The sequence below is a fragment of the Amaranthus tricolor genome, chromosome 8 (assembly GCF_026212465.1).
Source record: "Amaranthus tricolor cultivar Red isolate AtriRed21 chromosome 8, ASM2621246v1, whole genome shotgun sequence".
Classification (NCBI taxonomy): domain Eukaryota; kingdom Viridiplantae; phylum Streptophyta; class Magnoliopsida; order Caryophyllales; family Amaranthaceae; genus Amaranthus; species Amaranthus tricolor.
Window position 1 is genome coordinate 26781124 of NC_080054.1, and position 19841 is coordinate 26800964.

A 19841-nucleotide genomic window follows, 5' to 3' on the forward strand; every position below is an offset into this window, starting at 1 on the left:
GAATTGGTATAGCGACCAACCTTTATTTGTAGCAACTGAGAACAAAACTCGAATTGTGTCAATCTTGGCCACCGGTGAAAAAGTTTTGGAATAATCTACTCCATATGTCGGAGTGTATCCTTGTGCCACCAGTCTGGCTTTACACCTTTCAAAAGTTCCATTGGCTAGGTATTTGATTGAATACACCCATCGGCACCCCATTGTTTTCTTTCCTAAGGGTAACTCACATTTCTCCTATGTTTCATTCTTATTAAGAGCAGAGATCTCTTCCTCCATCGCTTTTCTCCATTTTGGATCTTGGAGAGCCTCTTCTACGTTTTTGGGCACATCATTGGAGTAAAGGGAATTATTAAAGGCTAATGCAGTTTTTGAGAGACCCTCATTACTTCCCTTATCAACCATATATCTAGATCGTTATGCCTCAAACTCTGGGTCATATCTTTTTGGTGGGACTCCCCTTGTGCTTCTAAGAGGTAGCTCATACTTGTTTTGTACTTTAACACTAGCAACTGAATTAGGAATATTATCAATGACTTGAGGAGCCTCAAAAATTACCTCTTGCGGTTCAGGATGCTCATATAATAGACTGGAATGGGCTGAAGAGGAGTAATATGGCTTCAGAGAGATCGTCGGTAGTTTCGCCTACCTGCTCTTTTAGGTCTTGATCAATCACAACTGGGTGTATTAACCAGCTTAGGTCATCATTAACACTCTCCCCTTGAGGATCATGTTGGGTATAATAGTAGGATTGTTCAAAAAAGTCAAGATCCATAGTGGTATACATCCTGTTGTGAATAGGATCAAAACACCGATATCCCTTATGATTAACGCCATAGCCAAGGAAGATACACTGAATAGCCCGGGGATCAAGTTTAGTTCGAGTCTGTTTGGAGAGATGAACATACACAACACAACCAAAGATATGAGGAGGTAAGTGTAACATTTGAGAAATTAATAATTTAAGACGAGTGAATTTAAGAGAATTATCAGTACAAGAATAATCTTAAATATACATTATGTAAATAATCTCAATTTAATCCTTCCTTGTCCTTTCCTTTTCATTTTGGTCCATGAACGAAGCCCTTATTTTTTTTGTGGTCACTCAAAAGAATCAAGGCAAACAATCTAATCTTTCTTTCTTCACCTTCGAACCAGAGTCCCAAAAAGGAAAGCAGATTATACCCTTCTTATTCCTTCTCCCTCCTCTGATTCTTTCAAACCCAGACTCGAACAGGAAGCGAGCAAAAACCTTCATTCCATCTTCTTCCTCACTCATTCTCAAGACTTTCGAAAAGCCTTAAACAATACAGCCTCTTGTTTTGTTTCTCAAAACAGGCGGTAATCAAGATTTTGGTTGGGTTTCGGAAATTGCTAGTCCATGATCTCTGAAATTCCTTCGCAATTAAGGATAGCCCACAACAATTCAATAATTGGTTGATCTTGATCACACCACCAACACTTCCTTTATTTGCCTCTGAAATTCTGCCATAAGCCAAGAAGGTCCACTCTTTTTTTTACCTTATTTTGTTTTTGTTTTTTTTGGGTTCATTTCTTCCTTTTTTTTTGAGATGCACTTATTATTAAAAAAAAAAAATAGATTCTTTTGATCTTATATTTCATTATGTAAATTATTATTATTTAGCATCAAATTTTGTAGTCTCATGAAAGTGATGTGATCTCAAGAATTAATGTGGGTATGCTGGTTCATATTAGAGTAGATAGAATTTTTGATGTTCAATATTGGTAGATTTTGAGATTATGGATCTTATTGTGGAATATTTGTTGTGGTAAGATGTTGAATAATTGATATTTTTGAATTGGGATTTGAATGTTGTTATTAATAAATATGGGTTAAAGTGGTGATATGAACCTATAATTGTGAAATTGTGGAATTGTAATTGTAGTAAAAGCTAATTCTAACAACCAAATTTGAGTAGTTTAGTGATCTTGGATGTGTAGTAGTCTTTTGAATATTTTGATGGACTAAAATGGTTATATTTGTTAGTTAGATGTATAAAGAAGATAATGAGTGTTGAGAATCCTCTAGGAGAATATAAACAACCTTAGATTCTTTTAATTGCTTAGAAATGACCTTATGGCATGAGTTGTGGGAGTATTAAGAATAAAGTCTTAGTTAAGGTGCGGTGGCTAGGAGGAGATGCAATGAGTTAAATAAACCTAGATGGTAGTATCGAACGCTTTGTTGTGATGTTATGTTTGTTATGCTCTAGGAGACGACGTCATCGAGGAACCTTTCTAGTGATTGCGGAGAAACGGACTTAGCACCTTGAAGCATCTTTGGTGAGTAGTAGCAGTCCCTTAAAAAGGGTCTGGCCAGACTACAGTCTTTGAAAATGTTTTATTAAAGTTCTTGAAATTTATATTGTTGAGATAAATTTGTTTATGAATGATTATGCTGATATTGATATGGTCAATAGATCGGGCTTACGAGCTGGTCATTGACGGAGTGGGGGGATATTGTCTCCTATTCCCCTGTTTTGAGGTGAATTGTCATTCAAATATTGACTAGCCTCACCCGAGAGTGACATAGCCTTAGAGCTATGGATGTTCCTCTCAACTAGACTCCCTGTGCGCACATAGATTTAGGAAACTGATGTTGCTTTTAAACCTTTGTTTTGAATTACTGTGTTTTATTGTTTTGGATTGTTACTTCTCATTCAGTTTAATCTAATTCCTTGTTGTTTCCATCTTTTAGTTGTTTACAGATCGGATCCGGTCAGGAACGATGGGTTAGCAGAGCTAAATTGAGTTCCAAGGATGTTATATTAAGCTGAGCACGTGAGAATTTATAATTTTGTATTAGGATTTTGATAAATGTATATTAGTCTTGGTTGTGTTGGTTATATTGCACTCGAAGTGAATTGTATGATTACCTTGTGTTTTAGTTAGATATTTGGTTTGAGAATTAGCTGAGTTAATTACGTCAAAGAGCTAGTGACCCCTTTGCTCAAGTTTTGGAAGCTTGATTTAAGTTTCTTGGGAAATGAATCCCGTGATGATCCTGATTACTTAGTCAATAGTAAGTCGGGTTATTACAATAAGGAGTGAGAGGATGGTAAGGGAACAAAGGAACCTAAGGTTTCAAGAGGAGTTTTGTGTCTTAAGGGCTTAGAGGGGAGGCGATTGATGAGATAAGTAGCAGTAGCTATTGCCTCGGGCAAAAAAGAAGCTGGTGTATGGGACTCAATTAGGAGGGCTCGAGTGATTTCAAGCAAGGTACGGTTTTTGCGTTCAGCAATCCCATTTTATTGTGGAGTGTTTGGGCAAGAGGTTTGATGTATCATTCCATGGTCTAAAAAGAACTATTTCATGCCTAAGTTAATGTATTCCCCCCATTGTCAGAACGTAATATTTGTGGTTTAGCATGAAATTGATATTAAAGCCTATTGTAAAAAGTAATAAATACTGAAAAAAAAACCTCTGATTTGTATTTCAAAAAATACACCAAGCTCATACAAGTACAATCATCCACAAATAAAACATAATAGGATAATTATGAGAAGAAAAAATAGGAGCAGGTCCCCACACATTAGAATGTATCAATGAAAAAGGACTAGTAGTACGAGTAAAACTAGACAAATAAGAGTGTTTATGGCTTTTTGCCAAGACACAAGTTTCACACTCTAAAGACAAAACAGTAGGTTTTAGGGAAGGGAACAAATATTTTAAGTAAGCTAAAGAAGGATGACTCAGAGGCTTGTGCCACATCTAGAGTTGGTGATCAGAGGACCCGCGAGCAAGCATAGCCTGACTTTGTTGAGTCGTCTCATCTACATAGTATAAACCTCCTCGTTCAGTACCACGTCCAATAGCTGTCCCGGTCAGAGCATCCTGCACAATACAACCATCAGATGTTATGAGAACAGTACAATTGAGTTCTTTAGTCAGCTGACTAATAGATATAAGCTTATGAGTTAAACTAGGAATCCAAAGACAGTTATTTAAATGAATCGAGGGAGAGGAATAAAGGAGATCGCTTTTTTCTTTATCTTAGGACTCATCAATACCACCCGAAAATTGATAAAGTATCTGTTTTTGTATGAATGTGTTGAATATAGTCATGTCCTCAGAACATTTCATAGGATTCGGCATACGTCGATCTATTTCTTTTCACACTGTATTCATTTTACTAAAGTAAATTTCAATAGTCATTACCTTGTGTTAATGTGGCAGCCTTCATGCTCAGATCAAAAACTTGTGGTTCGTCTCTTCCACTACTAAGAAGAGTTTCAATTCCTTTCCATAGGTCTCTTGCTGTGGTATAATCTAAAAATTGATTCACCAATTCACCATCAATATTTTCTATGATCCATGAGAAAACAATTTGCTCCCGTTGTGCCCATTGAATATATTCCGGGTCAGTAGGCGGTACGAGGGCATCGGTGACGTGATTGAGCCGCCCTTTACCTCCGATAGCAACATGCATCAACTTGCACCATTTTGTATAATTATGGAAAGTCAGTTTTTCCGTCACACGAACAGATGGGTTTGTTTAGTTTTTAGAACATCTTATACATATGTTCCTTTTGCTCCATTGAAAAAAGTTGGTTTGTGCTGGATTCGTTTGATTGTTCGGCCATTGTAGGTAAACACCGGTAAATGATGAGTACCAAAAAAGGGTTTTGTCGGTTTTGAACTTTACGGCTCTGATACCATGAAAAATAATTAATGCGGAAAAATAAACAAGATTAGAGTTTTGATTTGTGAATACTCACTCTATTGAATTATAATGAAGAACATAAACAACTATTTATACAAAGACTAATGAGCTAATCTAGAAAACAAATAATATATGGAATATTTTACATAATCATCAATATCTCCTAATATTTCCTACACAAAAAACCCAAATTTTAGCCAATCCAAAAAAATTTGATCCGAATTAAATTGACTTGATGACTTGAATAAACGTTGTCTGAAAAGTTAAATGAAATTTAAAATTGAAAAGTTTAATGAAAATCAAATCCAAAACGTTGTCTGAAAAAGACAATACGTACCCTAAGTGACATAAAACCTGATTCTCTAGAATTATCTTTGAAACATTGGACGTGATTGAAATTTAAAATGGTTTCAAATTGTTCTTATATAAAAGAAATAAAAAATAGAAATTTGTATATTGTGTAATTTCAATGTTAAATATTAACGATAGTTGAAAGTTTATCTTTTCATGGGACAATTATCTCACAAGTCACAATATTGAAACAAGAACTTGAATTATTCCGATTAAAAGAAATAAAATTCTTTTTAATTTTCATCTATATATTTAAATTATCTTTCATTATAACTATATAATTTTTCATTTCACTATAAACTACACTTTTTACCTAGTTTTACCACTTTTCTTCAGTTATCTCACCTTTTGTCTTTGTAGCAAATGCTAGAGGAGGAGTATAAGTTTTATTATAAAATTTACAACGTGGGACTGCTTTAGCTGTCTCACCTTTTGTCTTTGCAGCAAATGTTAGAGGAAGGGTATAAATTTTATTATAAAATTTACATCGAGGAAATGTTTTTTATCTATCACACATTTTATCTTTATAGCAAATACTATAGAAGGAGTATAAATTTTATTATAAAGTTTACAATGCGGGACTACCAAGCTCAACTATTTGAGATATGTTTAATGAAACTCCAAATCAAGATACCCTAAACCTCACCAATAACCACTTTATTTATTAGGAAAAATTACCGTCAATAATACAATCTTTCACTAATTTTCCTACAATGATACGAACTATTGATTAACCATGAATAATACAAACTAACATGTATATTTTCCATTAGTTACCTATAATTGTAGGTCATTTTGTAAAAAAAAAAGAAAGAAAAATAAAAACAAAACAAAACCAACCATTCCACCCCTTCCCTAACCCATCCCAACCCCCATCCTCTCAACCACTACTACTCCACCCCTCTACGGTGCCTCCACCCCCACTCCCCTACCCGACTCCCACCCATCCTCTACCCCCTTTGCGGCCAACTCCTCTTCGCGACTCTCACCTTAACCTTCAACCCACCACCAAATATCCATAACCTAGTTTGCCCATTCACCACGACATTACCACAATACCCAGATTCGACCACCACTCATCTTAATCTTCCTCATCTTTATCTTCGTTTGTCAGGCTTTGGTCGTCGGCGTGTAGCTTTTGTTGGTGTAGTTGATTGGGCTGGCTATGGCAGGGGTGGTGCTAGGCAATAGGATTAAGGCACTGAAAGTAGAAAGGATCAATGGCATTGGGAATATGGGTGGGTTGGGTTTGCCAGAAAAGAGTGGGTTGGGAGGGTCGCCAGCGGTGTATGGGTTAGGTGGGTCTCCGACCGTCAGATGCTCGCAGTTGGTGGAGTTAAGGGTGATGGGTGGGTGGAGAGGGGAGATTGGAGATGGGATTTTTTTTATTCTAATCATTCATATATATATATTTTTTATTTTTTTCTTTAGATAACTTGTTAAACAAGTTATAAGTCATTTTGTACACCTGTGGAAAATACACATGTTAATTTGTATTATTTATAGTTAATTAATAATTCGTATTATTGTAGGGAAATCAGTAAAAGGTTGTATTATTCACGGTAATTTTTCGTATTTATCATTCTAGTTCTTCATTTTAACCCAAATCAAATGTACTACTTATAAAATTTAACTGCAAATTTAATTAGATTAAAAAATAATAAATTAAAAATTTTAAAGTTGTAGTAGTAAAAGTTAGGTGAAAGAATAAAATACCAAATCAAGATTTTTTTTTTCTATTGACTATAACTGTTAATAATTTTTTATTATATACTTTTTCTCTTTTTTTTCATTATAAGTTTTTTCACTTTATGAGAGAGAAACTTAAATTTGATTTTTAAAGTGTATATTCAAGACAAAATATATTCATGTAAGATCTTGTTAGATTCGTCTTGATGCAAAGAATTTTAATATATAATTTTTTATAATGCGTATTATGAGATATCGATGCTCAAAATTTGCTTTGAAATACGAGAAAAAGTAAAGTGGACAAACAAAAAAAACGGAAAAAGTGATAAATAAAGAAAAGTCTAAATAATAATTCTATCTAAAAATGTGGTATTCACTTCAACCAAACAAAATGGACAAATCCTCGGAAATTGATTTTAAATTCTCAATTTTCATGCGTCTGATGTGCATAATCTTACAACAAGAAAATGAAAGTAAATTTTCAAGTAAAAAAAAAGTAGAAAAAAATGGAAAAGAAGAAGAAATAATGAGTGATGACTGCTAAGAATAAAAAAAAGATGAATAATAGAAGAGAGGGGATGAAGCTGTCGGCTTGGACCAGGCAAACACGATCCAAATCCACATCTCTTCCCTGCAGCCTACCCTTTTACCTCCCATTTCCCCCCACACCCACCACCCTACCCTTTTCCTTTTCTCTCTCTTTTCTTCTTTTTCCTAACCCTATTTTCTTCTTTAAATCCCAATTTTCTTTTCCAATTTTTGCTTTTCTTTTTACCAAATTCTATCTCAGAGCTTCAGCTTCAGTTGGGTTTTTTTTTTTTTTTTTTTCGGGTTTTTTGAAATATTTATGGGTCATTTTGATCTAGTTTTAGTTCAGATCGGTCCTCCTTTTGTTGAGGTATGGACTTTCATGGCTTTTGATCTTTTTCTGTATGTTTAAGGTTGAATTTTCATGTTTATAAGGTTAATAATTATTATAGTTATTGTTGTTGTTTGGTATATTTTTTTTGAAGGGTATGGATTTGGTTTGTTCTTTTTTAGTGGGGGTTTGTGATTTTACTGAGGTATGAGGAATTTGATGTGGAATTAATGTTGAACTTACTTGGAAAGTATTGCAAATGACAAAGTTAGTAATTTTGATCAGGGTTTAGGAAATATTACTGGGATTTTATTTATTGTAGGTTATTTTAACTGCAAATGTCAAAGATATGATCTTTTTGTTTGTAGTACAGATGATCTTAGTCGGGAAAAGTCGTACATGCTTCAATTGAGTTAAGAATCGATGCTATCAACGTTATAATCTTTAATCAGGGAATGGCGAAGTTATAATCTTTTTGTTTTGGAGTAATGGTAGGCCGAGGGAACGGGAGGTCTAGGGGAGAGTCGTACATGCTCCAATTGAGTTAAGAACTGATTCTCGTCAACATTATAATCTTTAATCAGGCAATGTCAAAGTTATAATCTTTTTTTGAGTACAAGATAGGCCGAGAAAACGAGAGAGCTAGGGTAGGGGCAATCATAATCGAACAACATGATCTTACTCAGGGGAAAGTCGTACATGCTCCAATTGAGTTAAGAACTGATTCTCGTCAATGTTATGATCTTTAACCAGGGGAATGTCGAAGTTATAATCTTTTTGTTTTGGAGTGCAGGCCGAGTGAACGGGAGGTCTAGGGAAGGGGCAGTCACAATCAAACACATGATCTTACTCGGGGAAAGTCGTACATGCTCCTATTGAGTTAAGAACCGTCAATGTTACAATCTTTAATCAGGGGAATGTCAAAGTTATAATCTTTTTGTTTTGGAGTGCATGGTAGGCCGAGTGAACGGGAGGTCTAGGGGAGCGGCAACCATAATTGAACCCATGATCTTACTCGGGGAAAGTCGTACATGCTCCAACGAGTCAAGAACCGATTCTCGTTGACATGTAATCTTTAATCAGGGTTGTTTGGGAAATATACTGGGATTTTATCTACTGTATATTATGCTAACCGCAAATGTCAAAGCTATAGTCTTTTTGTTTTGGAGTACTAGGTAGGCTAAGGGAACGAGAGGGCTATCGGAGGGGCAGTCAGAATCAAACCCATGATCTTACCTGCGGAAAATCGTACATTGCTCCAACTGTGTCAATTGTCAAAGACCCGATCCTCGTCAACATTATAATCTTTAACCAGGGCTGTTTCGGAAATATTACTGGGATTTTGTGTACTGTATGATATGTTAACTGCAAATGTCAAAGTTATAATCTTTAATCAGGGTTTTTTAGGAAATATTACAGGGATTTCATTTATTGTAGATTTTGTTAACTGTAAATGTCACAAGTTAGTAAATTTTGATCAGGGTTGTTTGCGAAATATTACTTGATTAAATTTGCTTTCTTCATATGCTGGGCTATGTTGGATTTAAGTATAGTTTTGTAAGCTATCGTTTATGTTGTTCAGTCTTTTGAATTTGGTATGCTCTAATGAATGTTCTTTGAGACATTTCCCTCTATAAATGTTTTGAATTTTCATGAACAGGTTGGTTATTTTGACCATGAACAAATTTTATCCCATTAGTAATTTGTATAGGCAAAAAAAGGGACCCTGAATGATATAAAACAAGCAACATCAGTGATATCTAGTTTACTGTATGAAACAGGGTACAAATTCACATTTTGTTACCTTTTTTTTTTGAATCAACCCACAATTGTATCACCAATTTTTTTTTATTTAACCAATTTGCATGTTTTTAAATAAATTTGAAAGGGTGATTGCTAATTATAGGTAATACTACTTAGTAGCGAAAGGGAGAATTATATGGGCTGTAGCACTCTTACGGTTTTTCTAACATAAAATTTGACAATGTAATAGGCAATAGGCATACTTGTAAAAGGAAATTTAGCTATTACTCCCTCCGCCCCTTTCAATTTACACAACTTTCCATTTTAGTTTGTCTCATTGATTTTGCACCCTTTTCTTTTTTGATAATGGTCCCACGCTTATTTTTTTATGTCATCCACAAACTTATACTCCCCCTCTATCTTAACCATCCGTTTCTATCATTTACTATTTTTTGTCTCATTCTCCGATCCAATTCCCCTTTTCACTAAATTTCACCTATTTTGCTACTTGTGCAAAATTAGAGGGACCAAGGGAGTTTTTTTTTTTTTTTTTTTTTTTTTTTTTTTTTTTTTTATCAGAGATCACATTGATTGATTATAGTTTTTGGGTATGCTGATGGTGTCAATTGGATGAAGTGTTGAAGAATGTATGGATACACACTAAAGCATAACCAATAACAAGGTATCCTGGAATAACGGCCAGTTTTAATTGTTCACTTCTCGTGTCCAATCAAGCCCGCAGAAAATCAGGCAGTAGTTTTGGTTGAAAAGTGGATGGAAATGCAAAGCTTGTGAAAAAAAGTTTGATTCGGTTTTTCCGTAACGCATGCTGATCTTGAAATTTAATAGTGCATTGTTTGTGTGATCTGAGTTGTACGAATGGAGCCAACTGTGATTAATTATTTAAATCTTGAAGGATACAGAGGTCTTTAAATGCTCATCTCCTTATATAGTCTTTGCATAATCGATCATCTTAGTTGTGCAGTTTTGAGGTTTTACTAACAATTATAACTTCTGTTAAGCGCTGATTTTTTTTTTTTTTTTTTTTTTTTTGATGTGTTATCAAAGATCACCTTCCTAATGTGATGCTTACCATTAGTGGTCATGTAAGACACGTCAAAGTGTCCGTTCACTTTACAGCGTTCCTTTACACGTTTTGCAGTAACAAAATACACGTTTCATAGCTTCGGGAAGAAAAGTAGAATATATATTAGAGATCTGTTGTAATTGTGGGTAGCTTCTCATGGCACTTCAAGACACTCATGGGTCTGGTGGACGGCCAAAGCAAGGTTTGATCTATTTTTCTTTCACTTTGTGTCTTGTAGTTTCTTGTTGCATTGTAAGGGTCGATTCATTTTAGATGGTGAGGCAATTTGGGTGTGAGAAAGGCTATCGGGTTATTGTGCTTCATTTCCATGTTATGCTTTGATATGTTATTTTTTTTAATTTAATTAAAGTTCTTGTTTCTGAGTAAGCCTTCTTTCTCTAATCAGTTTAGAATTAAGTTTTGATTTTGGATCGTCTGCTTATGGAAATGTATCTTATTATTTTTCATTTATCTTCTTTCTATATGCAACTTATTGTACTGGAATTTTGTCTATCACCTTGTATCAGACTACTTATTTTAGTTGTCAAGCAGTGGTTTGTTTTACTTTTTACTGTACATTAAAGAGTCTTTGGTTGATTATCACTCAACAAAACTCGATGACACCCCCTCCCGTGACTAAGGAGACATACTCTTGCGCTTGCACCATGAACACTCACACATTAGCACGCACACGCATGGTAAGCTATGTTTGCTATTTTTGGAAATCTTGCTTTATTTTTTTTCTTCATTACTCATTCTCATGATGAAGTAATATCATTTTTATAGATAGTAATTTCATATTCGTAAATTCTTTAAATCCCATTTGTATTATCTCTTGGCATTATGGACATTTTAAATAATCAATTTTTAGGCGTCATGAACTATGGATAACTTGTGAAACTTCATGAAATTTTAACTCGGAAAATCCGAGGGGGGATGCAAACTAGATTGAGATATGGTTTTTAATTGTAACAATGATTGTTGGCTTTAGTAGCTGAATTTGATTGTCTATATCTAAAGGAAAACATTTGTAGATATACTACTCTTTAATTTATCAAAGGTGTAGTAAACTCATTATTCAGTTTTTTGGCGGAGTTGTGGTCCAATGTAGTAAAACATTCCATTACCCCGAGACCCACCAATGTAAAAATTATTTATGACAAAGGAACCAGTACTTGATCAGTATGATCGTCTAAAAAAAAATGCCAAATCACTTAACCCCAAAAAGATTGGGGTTGGTCAGTATTATCATATGGACCTTTTGTTTTTTTAATATTTTGCAACTGTGACCTAGTTGAGCTCGGCATGTTGTAATCAGGGCAAGGGTTAAATTTTCTGAGGAATGTAAACTGAGAACAGGAACTGTAAAATTTGTGTCATTGTATCATCCAAAAATTTCTGTTTTGCTGCATTTCCTTCTCTCAAAATTTTTTTGTAGGCTTTTGTTACTTGGATTGGTTTTAAGGCCGTTAAATCTATTTTTTTTCCTTTTCACAACTTTGTGCTTTCAACTCTAGGCATCAAAAGCTTCAAACAATCTTTTTGGATCTAGAATTTAGCGTGTTGGTTGTTGTATGACTATACATATTTATTTTATGAACTGGTTTACAATTAGACTGGACTTCTCTATATGTATTTATTTTGTGCAATCCTATTTTTGACTTTGCCTTTGTGGCTATTTCAATCGGAACTGACTCTGTTCATCAAGCTCCTTGTAGTTTAAGTCTTGGAAAAACAGGCTGGAGACTTTTTATGGTGCTGTGTAGTTTCTTGTTATTGTCCAAACATTTGGAGCTCTATATAATTTTCCTTCTTAACGCTATGTTGATATATTAATGGATTTTTATAGATGCCTTGTACAAGGAGCTGTGGTATGCATGTGCTGGACCCCTGGTAAATGTTCCTCGTGAAGGGGAGCGTGTTTATTATTTTCCTCAAGGTCACATGGAGCAGGTAGGGGGATCTTTTTTCTTTTATCTGTTATCTTTTCTTTCCGGACTCTGGTAATTTTGAACTAGTTCCTGATTTCTGGATTATTTCCATGAATTTTTTAGTTGTTCTTCAAAGCTAAGGGAATATCCTATGCTTTTTTCTTTATTAATATTTTTCATTCAAGATCTTTTTTCTTTGGAGATGTTAGCATCTTTGCCATTATTTAGGCCGTTTAGATAGAGAGAAATAAAGTCGTATTTAAGAATATATTTCTTTTGATAGATGTAGTTCGGAAGAGTCAAGTTCCTAGCATCGCTTTGGTCAAAAGCTAATCTTTTATTTTTGTGTTTTTCGGTAGGAGATCTTTGTAGGTGTGTATGTAATTTCTTTTTGTAATTTGCAGCTTGAGGCATCGACGCAACAGGGACTAGAACAGCAGATGCCTTCATTTAATTTGCCATCTAAAATTCTCTGCAAAGTGGCTCATATTGAGCTTCGGGTTTGTATCATTACAATTACATTAAGTTTCTTCCACATTCTGTATGGTGCGTTCATTTGTGGTTTATGGAATTGGTTTTAATTTCCGTTATCGTTCTGTACAGGCGGAACCTGAAACAGATGAAGTGTATGCTCAGATAACTCTGGTTCCTGAATTAGACGTGAGTCTTTCTTTCAACTCTTTTCTATCTGCTGGTTTTAAAAACTCAATTTTTTGTGACAATTCTCTTTCTCTCAACTCTCAAGTATTGACAAAAGATGCACTTGTCAAAGTAATTGGAATATACTCCCTCCATTCCTTAAAGAAGTTCTCATTTGCCATTTTGGGTGTTCCATTTGTTGTTCCCTTAAAGAATCTTTCTATTATATCACAAATTTTGGACAAAAATAACCTTGTCGATCCTCATTTTAATGTTTAATAATGCTCATGGTCCCTACATCTAACTTTTTTTTTTAATATTTTTATATTCTTTTATGGTCCCCACATATTTTCCACTAACTTTATAAAAACATTTTTCATTAGTTGTGATCCTCATATTTTTTCCACTAACTGCTTTTAATATTTTTTTAATGTTTATGATTCCCATTTTTCCTCCATCAATTTTATTATTCAACAAAATAATATATCGACTATCTAAAAGATTCTAATTTTCTTAATTCCCGTGAACATTCCTTGTGGGAACTTCATTATGGAACGACGGGAGTACATGTTTTTATTGTTCTAAGAGCTAGTCGTATGATTTGTACAATTATTTGTGTTGCTTATACCTGGCTATGTTTCATTGCATTTATATCAGTTCAATGAATATAAATGTTTATTTTTCCTCTCAAGAGCATAACGTGCATACGAATTTTCTATCTGTCTTGTTCTCAGCAAAGTGAAGTTACAAAGCCTGATCCTCCAGTGCCAGATCCTCCTATGTACAACGTGCATTCATTTTGCAAGACTCTAACAGCTTCTGATACTAGCACACATGGAGGATTCTCTGTGCTTCGGAGACACGCAGATGATTGCTTGCCACCTCTGGTGAGGCTTAGTGCTGAATCTTAAGCTTTCAAGAAAAGTAGGTTAGCCTAAAAGTTTAAGGAAATGACGAGCTTATTAATACCTATTGTCTTGCTGATAATAACGACAAGAATTATGCTGTCAATTGGTTGCGGAAGGGATGGAGATGTTGTGTACTACGCGTACTTTCATTAGTTCATGTTAAGTGCTTTTCTGTGCAGGACATGTCTCAGCAGCCGCCTTGGCAGGAGCTTGTTGCTACTGATCTTCATGGCAATGAATGGCATTTTCGGCATATTTTTCGAGGTGAGCAGACACATACATGACAATGTAGTATTGTCTTACGAAGTTGTGCTTCTTTTGAGCATGAAGTTTTTCCCATATCACTAAATGTTGGTCTATTGCCCCCAACATTTAATGTTATTAGAAATTGTTTCTACAGTTTCTGGTGCTTTTGGGGGGCATTTGTGTGAATTTTGAACATTTTGCCTATTTTTATTGTTCAATTTTATTATAGTGGCAGTGGCTTGTATGTTCTGTTTTGTTTAGGGATATTACTAGTGATATTGGTAGAGTAGAAATATGAGTGAGAAGTAGTTGCAGCCTAGGTCAACTTTAACCTACCAAAATGGCAACTATTTGAAACATGAGGAGGACCAAGAACAAATTTCCTCTGAATAGTATCTGTACAAGTTTAGCAGGATAATCTTTCGATGAATCTGGTGGGATTTTTAGTATATTTTTGGATTCCTTGAACCCTGGGAAAATTTTACGGAAACTTTTGGGAAACTGTGGGGCCCAACAACAAACAATGGTGACACAATTTACATTACTCTAAATTTTTTTTTTCAAAATTTCTTGGGAATGCTCAGTTTCAATGGCCTAACCGATTTCCGCTGCTTTTTCTTACTTTTTCTATAACTAGAAAGAAATTATCCAACCAAAGTAAGCCAAAGCTGCGTTTAGATAGTCTGAGCATGTACTCCCCCTTTATCCCTCTGTTACCTATTTATTTTTGCATATTCCTATAAGAAGGGTTTTGCGGGAAGAGAAAGGAAAAATGTGGTTGAGATACTAAAAAAGGAATAGGGTGAAAGTTTAAACATCAATTTGAAACAAACTGAAACCAAAAGTTCAAACATCAAACGGAAAGCAGAATCAAAGGGGACTTGCTTGCACTTGTATCAGTATTTTTCGAGATGGCTATTGCTAGTGGTCAAAAGAGACGTGTGGTAATGGGCATTTTTAGTCAGTAACAACATTTTAAGATCTGTGACCATGTTGTTGTTCTGACTTGTGGGTGTGACGGGTATGGTGTCTGCATATACCAGTGCGGACTTGTTATGTATTACATATTCTATAACCAGTTTTGCTGCTATTGGTTTTCTTGGCATACCAAGTTGTGGTTCTGTAAAAGTTGTTTAATTCTAGAAACATCACGCAGGGCAACCAAGGCGTCACCTACTCACTACAGGGTGGAGTGTATTTGTCAGTTCCAAGAAGCTAGTAGCTGGTGATGCATTTATATTTTTACGGTAATTTATATGTTCTTTGTTGGAAATATTTTTTTTGTTTTTTACTGGGGTAACTGGTAAAAGTTCCCGTTTCGTTCATAAATATTGTAATTAACTTTATAAAAAAATTCCCTTACTGATTTTTCTACTTCTGTGTTACCTTTTTACTTATCGATAGGGGTGAAAATGGAGAACTGCGTGTTGGAGTGAGGAGGTTGATGAGGCAGCTAAACAATATGCCATCTTCTGTTATTTCTAGTCATAGTATGCACCTTGGTGTTCTTGCCACAGCCGCTCATGCAATTCAAACTAAGACCTTATTTTCAGTTTTCTATAAGCCGAGGTCAGTCTATTTCTATTTTGCATTGCAGTTCATTTCTTGTTGTTCTAGAGAAAGGTTTTTTGGTATGTGCACTCTTGATATTTTGAATTAAGAGACTAAATTGGATCCATGTCAAGTATAAAGTGAATCTGTCATGACAACATTAGCTTCCCTGCTGATTAAGCTTTTATAAAGATGCCACCTTTTTTTACCCTTTATCTCTTGCTTGTATAATTGTATGTAATCACTCATTTTGTTTGCATAACTGTTGTTTTTCCTTCTGTTGATATGATCCTTGTCTTCGCTGCAATGCTGTTCTTCTATTGTTAATAGGAACTTTGTGCAGATGAAGTTCATACTTATAAAATAGAAAAAGAGCATTTTGTTTTGATTCTTGCATTCTAATGTTCTCTCTAGTTGTTACTATAAGCTTCTTTGTATGACTTGGTGAGGCTTACTAGTTGTTACTATAAGCTTAAGGTAGTTTTTTTTTATTATCATTTCATGGTCCTCATTAGACCTGTGCAGTGGCTTGTGGGCGCCAGAGGCCCTCATCCAACCTTCTATTTCTAAGGGTTTGAAAGGCGGGCTCAAAACAGGCCGGATTGTGGCCTGGTTAATTAGGTCCGGCTCATTCAATTCCGTTTTATTTTTACGAGGCCGGCCCATATTTATTTGAGCCCATCTTGGCCCTTATCCGACCCGTTGTATAGGTGTAGTCCTAATCGAGAGAGAATAGGAATCTTTTGTCTTTCAATAAGTAAATCTTTGTTATGTTATAGCATATTCAAACTTGCATGTCGAGAGACTATTATCTGACTAAGCAGTCATTGCTATGTATGATGGATTAGAGGGTGGATTGTCTTCACATGTAATTTTTGGGGCAAGTAGTACAAAAACTATCACCGATTGGGGTTTTCATTTCACTTTTTTTTAATCTGCTTTTTTTTTTTCTTCGTATTATTTGATCAATGGGCTCCACTGTTCTTTCTGATGAGAGCCCTTTTGTGACAGAACTAGTAGGTCCGAGTTTCTTGTAAGTGTGAACAAGTATCTTGAGGCCAAGACACACAAACTTTCTGTTGGGATGAGGTTCAAAATGAGATTTGAAGGCGATGAAGTTCCAGAAAGAAGGTATTTATTAACGGGCCTTTTTTTCTAGTACTACTTCGGACGCATCTTTATCTACTTGTTTCTTCATCTGACAGGTTCAGTGGCACTATTGTTGGCGTCAATGATACTTCGCCATCATGTTGGACAAATTCCGAATGGAGATCTTTAAAAGTAACTACATTTACATTGCTTTATGTATCCGGGGGGCTCTGTTGGGAGAATTTGTTGGTACCCAATATCATTAAGTTGTCTTGACATCTTTTTAAGTGCTATATTTCGTTTTTTGCATTGTTTTCAGGTTCAATGGGATGAACCTTCATCAATTGTGCGTCCGGAGAGAGTTTCACCTTGGGAATTGGAACCACTTGTGGCAACTAATTCTACTAATTCCCAGCCTACGACCCAAAGAAATAAGCGGCAACGTTCAGCAGTGACACCATCCCCAGCAACAGATCTGTCTGCTCTTGGTATTTTTTTTTTGTTTTTGTTTGGCGTCAATGTATTTCATTAAGTTTTCTGATGGTCTCTCTTGATTTTTTTATTCTGCACTAGGCATCTGGAAGTCTCCTGGTGATTCTCTTTCTGTGGCATGCGCCGAAGTTGAGCGTCCACGTGATCAGTTGTCGTCTGTAACAAAAGCAGGTTCTGCTGTTTTTACGGCAAACAATTCCCTTCCTGCAATATCCAGCCCGTCATTATATTGGCCCAATAGAGTAGACAACGTGTCGGAGTCACTTGGTTCAGTTATCAACAAAGATTTTGGAGAAAAAAGAAAGCAAAATGGTGCTGGCTGCCGTTTATTTGGCATTCAGCTTTTTGATCGTTCCAATTTGGATGAAAATTCTGCTAGGGTTGGTGATGATCAGCCAGTTCCATCTCTAGAAGCTGAATCTGATAGATCCAATGTTAATCGCTCTGATTTACCTTCATTGAACTGTGATCCTGACAAATCGTCACTAAAGTCTCTTCTAGACTCTCAGAGTAAGCAAAATCGTACCTGCACAAAGGTAATGCATTTTTTTTACTTGCTACATTTTCATTTTTTTTCGTTTGTGAATCTCCTCTTCTTTCATCGTGTCTAATTTTTGTAAAGTTGAATAAAGTAGAACAAGAGTGAATCGGATATGGGTACAATCTCTTTATTATTACTAACAGTAAAATTGCGTCCATCCACCCCAACACCCCATCTAGTGGGAGCCAATTTTTGTCAATCAAATGATATGGAACCCTTTTGACCTAGCACTATGGTCTGGAAACGCATTGCGCTAAGAAGAGCTAAAAGTTGATTAATGGCGTTCATTAGGTTCATATGCAAGGTGTGGCTGTTGGGAGGGCTGTAGATTTGACCCGATTCGACTGTTATGAGGATCTTCTTAAGAAACTGGAGCAGTTATTTGACATTAAAGGGGAGCTTTGTGGTTCATCGGGGAAATGGAAGGTGGTCTACACCGATGATGAAGATGACATGATGATGGTGGGAGACGATCCCTGGCAGTAAGTTTTCCTTACCCTCTTGTGTATGTTCTACGTTGTACGTGAAAATGGATTTATTTGATGTAACATAATTTGCTAGCTAATTCGCTTTTTGAATTCGAGATTCACTCAAATTTGCCCAAGAATAGCCCAAAACCAACCATAATTCACTTATCTCATTTAGCGATTTGCGAGGAGATTAGCGAATCATGTGACCCTGCCAACGAACCCACCCCAGAATTTTTCGTCTCCCTGTCATATGAAGAATGTTCGTGTTGAGTTGACTCTAGGTCTCTTTGCAGTGAGTTTTGCAGCATGGTCCGAAAAATATATATCTACACATCTGAAGAGGTGAAGCGGCTGTCACCAAAGAGTAAAATTAGCGTCGAAGAGGATGTCAAAGCCGGTTACGCTGATGTTGATCTCCCGGCTGCTTCTGAAGAGCAGTCATCCGCTGTTGGGCCAAGTTGCTAATTTTGGCTCTCCTGGAATCCAGGGGAATTCGAAAGCCTTTCATAGTTCAATCTAAATAAATGGATGATAAAGACAATTGCAGTAAAGAAAGAGCGGGAGATGTTAAGAGTGGAAATATCGATGGTCAGCGGGAAATATGTATGATGCAGATTACAGCGCAACATATGGATACCGAAAGGGAATGATCGACTCCCAGTATGTTTCTTTGCTTGTAGTAGTGAAGTTTTGTTTCGGTTTTTAATATTTCCGCTATGTTGTAGTAAAATAGTAGGTTGATATGTTGGTGACTATTATAGTTTCACCATCTTCGTTTATACTCCCAGCCTTGTATCCCTTAATAGTGTTTTCTGGTGTTCGACGGAATCTACCTTCCTTTTGTATATATAAACATGCCTATTTATAGTTTTATGCTCCTGTTTTTATATTCATTTCAACTGTTGAGTTTGTATCACCTTTTGATAAAGCTACGGTACGTAGTCATTTAGACCTCTTTAAACCCTGGTTATAGTTTCTATGAGCAGAATTTACCAAATATGATAATAATAATTGCTTCTTTTTTTTTTTTTTCCTGAAACGGTGCGTCGATCATTCCCCAAAAACCACCACCCTTAGAAATGAGCGAGTAGGATTTCCTTCATTATTTTGTCATGAAGGTATTGGTACAAGAGAAAGATGAGTGGACTCTCCAACATGTCTAACCCCTTTTTTTTTTAGTACAATTCATATTCCCTGATTTGCATATAAAAATCAGACTTTATAGGAATGGCCCATATATATATAATATGATATAATAAGAGATATTCTTGTGAAAGACCTTCTCATGATGAGATAAATTCAAACAAAAAACTCATATTCTCTAATATGTATTAAATGGTTCAATCTATGTATGCGGCGTATATCAAGGCTCATACATCAATTTGTGATATAACTATATCAAAAAACTGTAAGAATATTTTTACAGCAACTAAGTCTAATAATAACGCAATGAAATCCGACCCACGCTACCCAACCCTTTACATAAGCACGAAAATGACTTAACCCATTACCAACCCTTTACATAAGCACGAAAATGACTTAACCCATTACCAACCCTTTACAT

The 19841-nt window shown here is 35.5% G+C and overlaps 1 protein-coding gene and 1 long non-coding RNA gene across 2 annotated transcripts; both read left to right on the top strand.

Annotated features, from left to right (window-relative positions):
• The first annotated feature begins 1071 nt into the window (after positions 1-1071).
• Positions 1072-5137, top strand: LOC130821250 (uncharacterized). The gene is made up of 3 exons (XR_009045316.1): positions 1072-1500; positions 2232-2301; positions 2717-5137. It is a non-coding gene; the product is annotated as an uncharacterized LOC130821250 (long non-coding RNA).
• Positions 5138-7109: 1972 nt separating this feature from the next.
• On the top strand, positions 7110-19148 carry LOC130821206 (auxin response factor 1). Its single transcript, XM_057686886.1, has 15 exons — positions 7110-7619; positions 10486-10612; positions 12260-12363; positions 12746-12841; positions 12945-13001; positions 13715-13867; positions 14068-14152; positions 15291-15381; positions 15539-15703; positions 16697-16816; positions 16891-16966; positions 17094-17262; positions 17348-17802; positions 18099-18289; positions 18571-19148. The coding sequence occupies exons 2-15, from the start codon at positions 10567-10569 to the stop codon at positions 18740-18742; spliced, it is 1980 nt and encodes a 659-aa protein (XP_057542869.1). The 5' UTR covers positions 7110-7619; positions 10486-10566; the 3' UTR covers positions 18743-19148.
• The last annotated feature ends 693 nt before the right edge of the window (positions 19149-19841 follow it).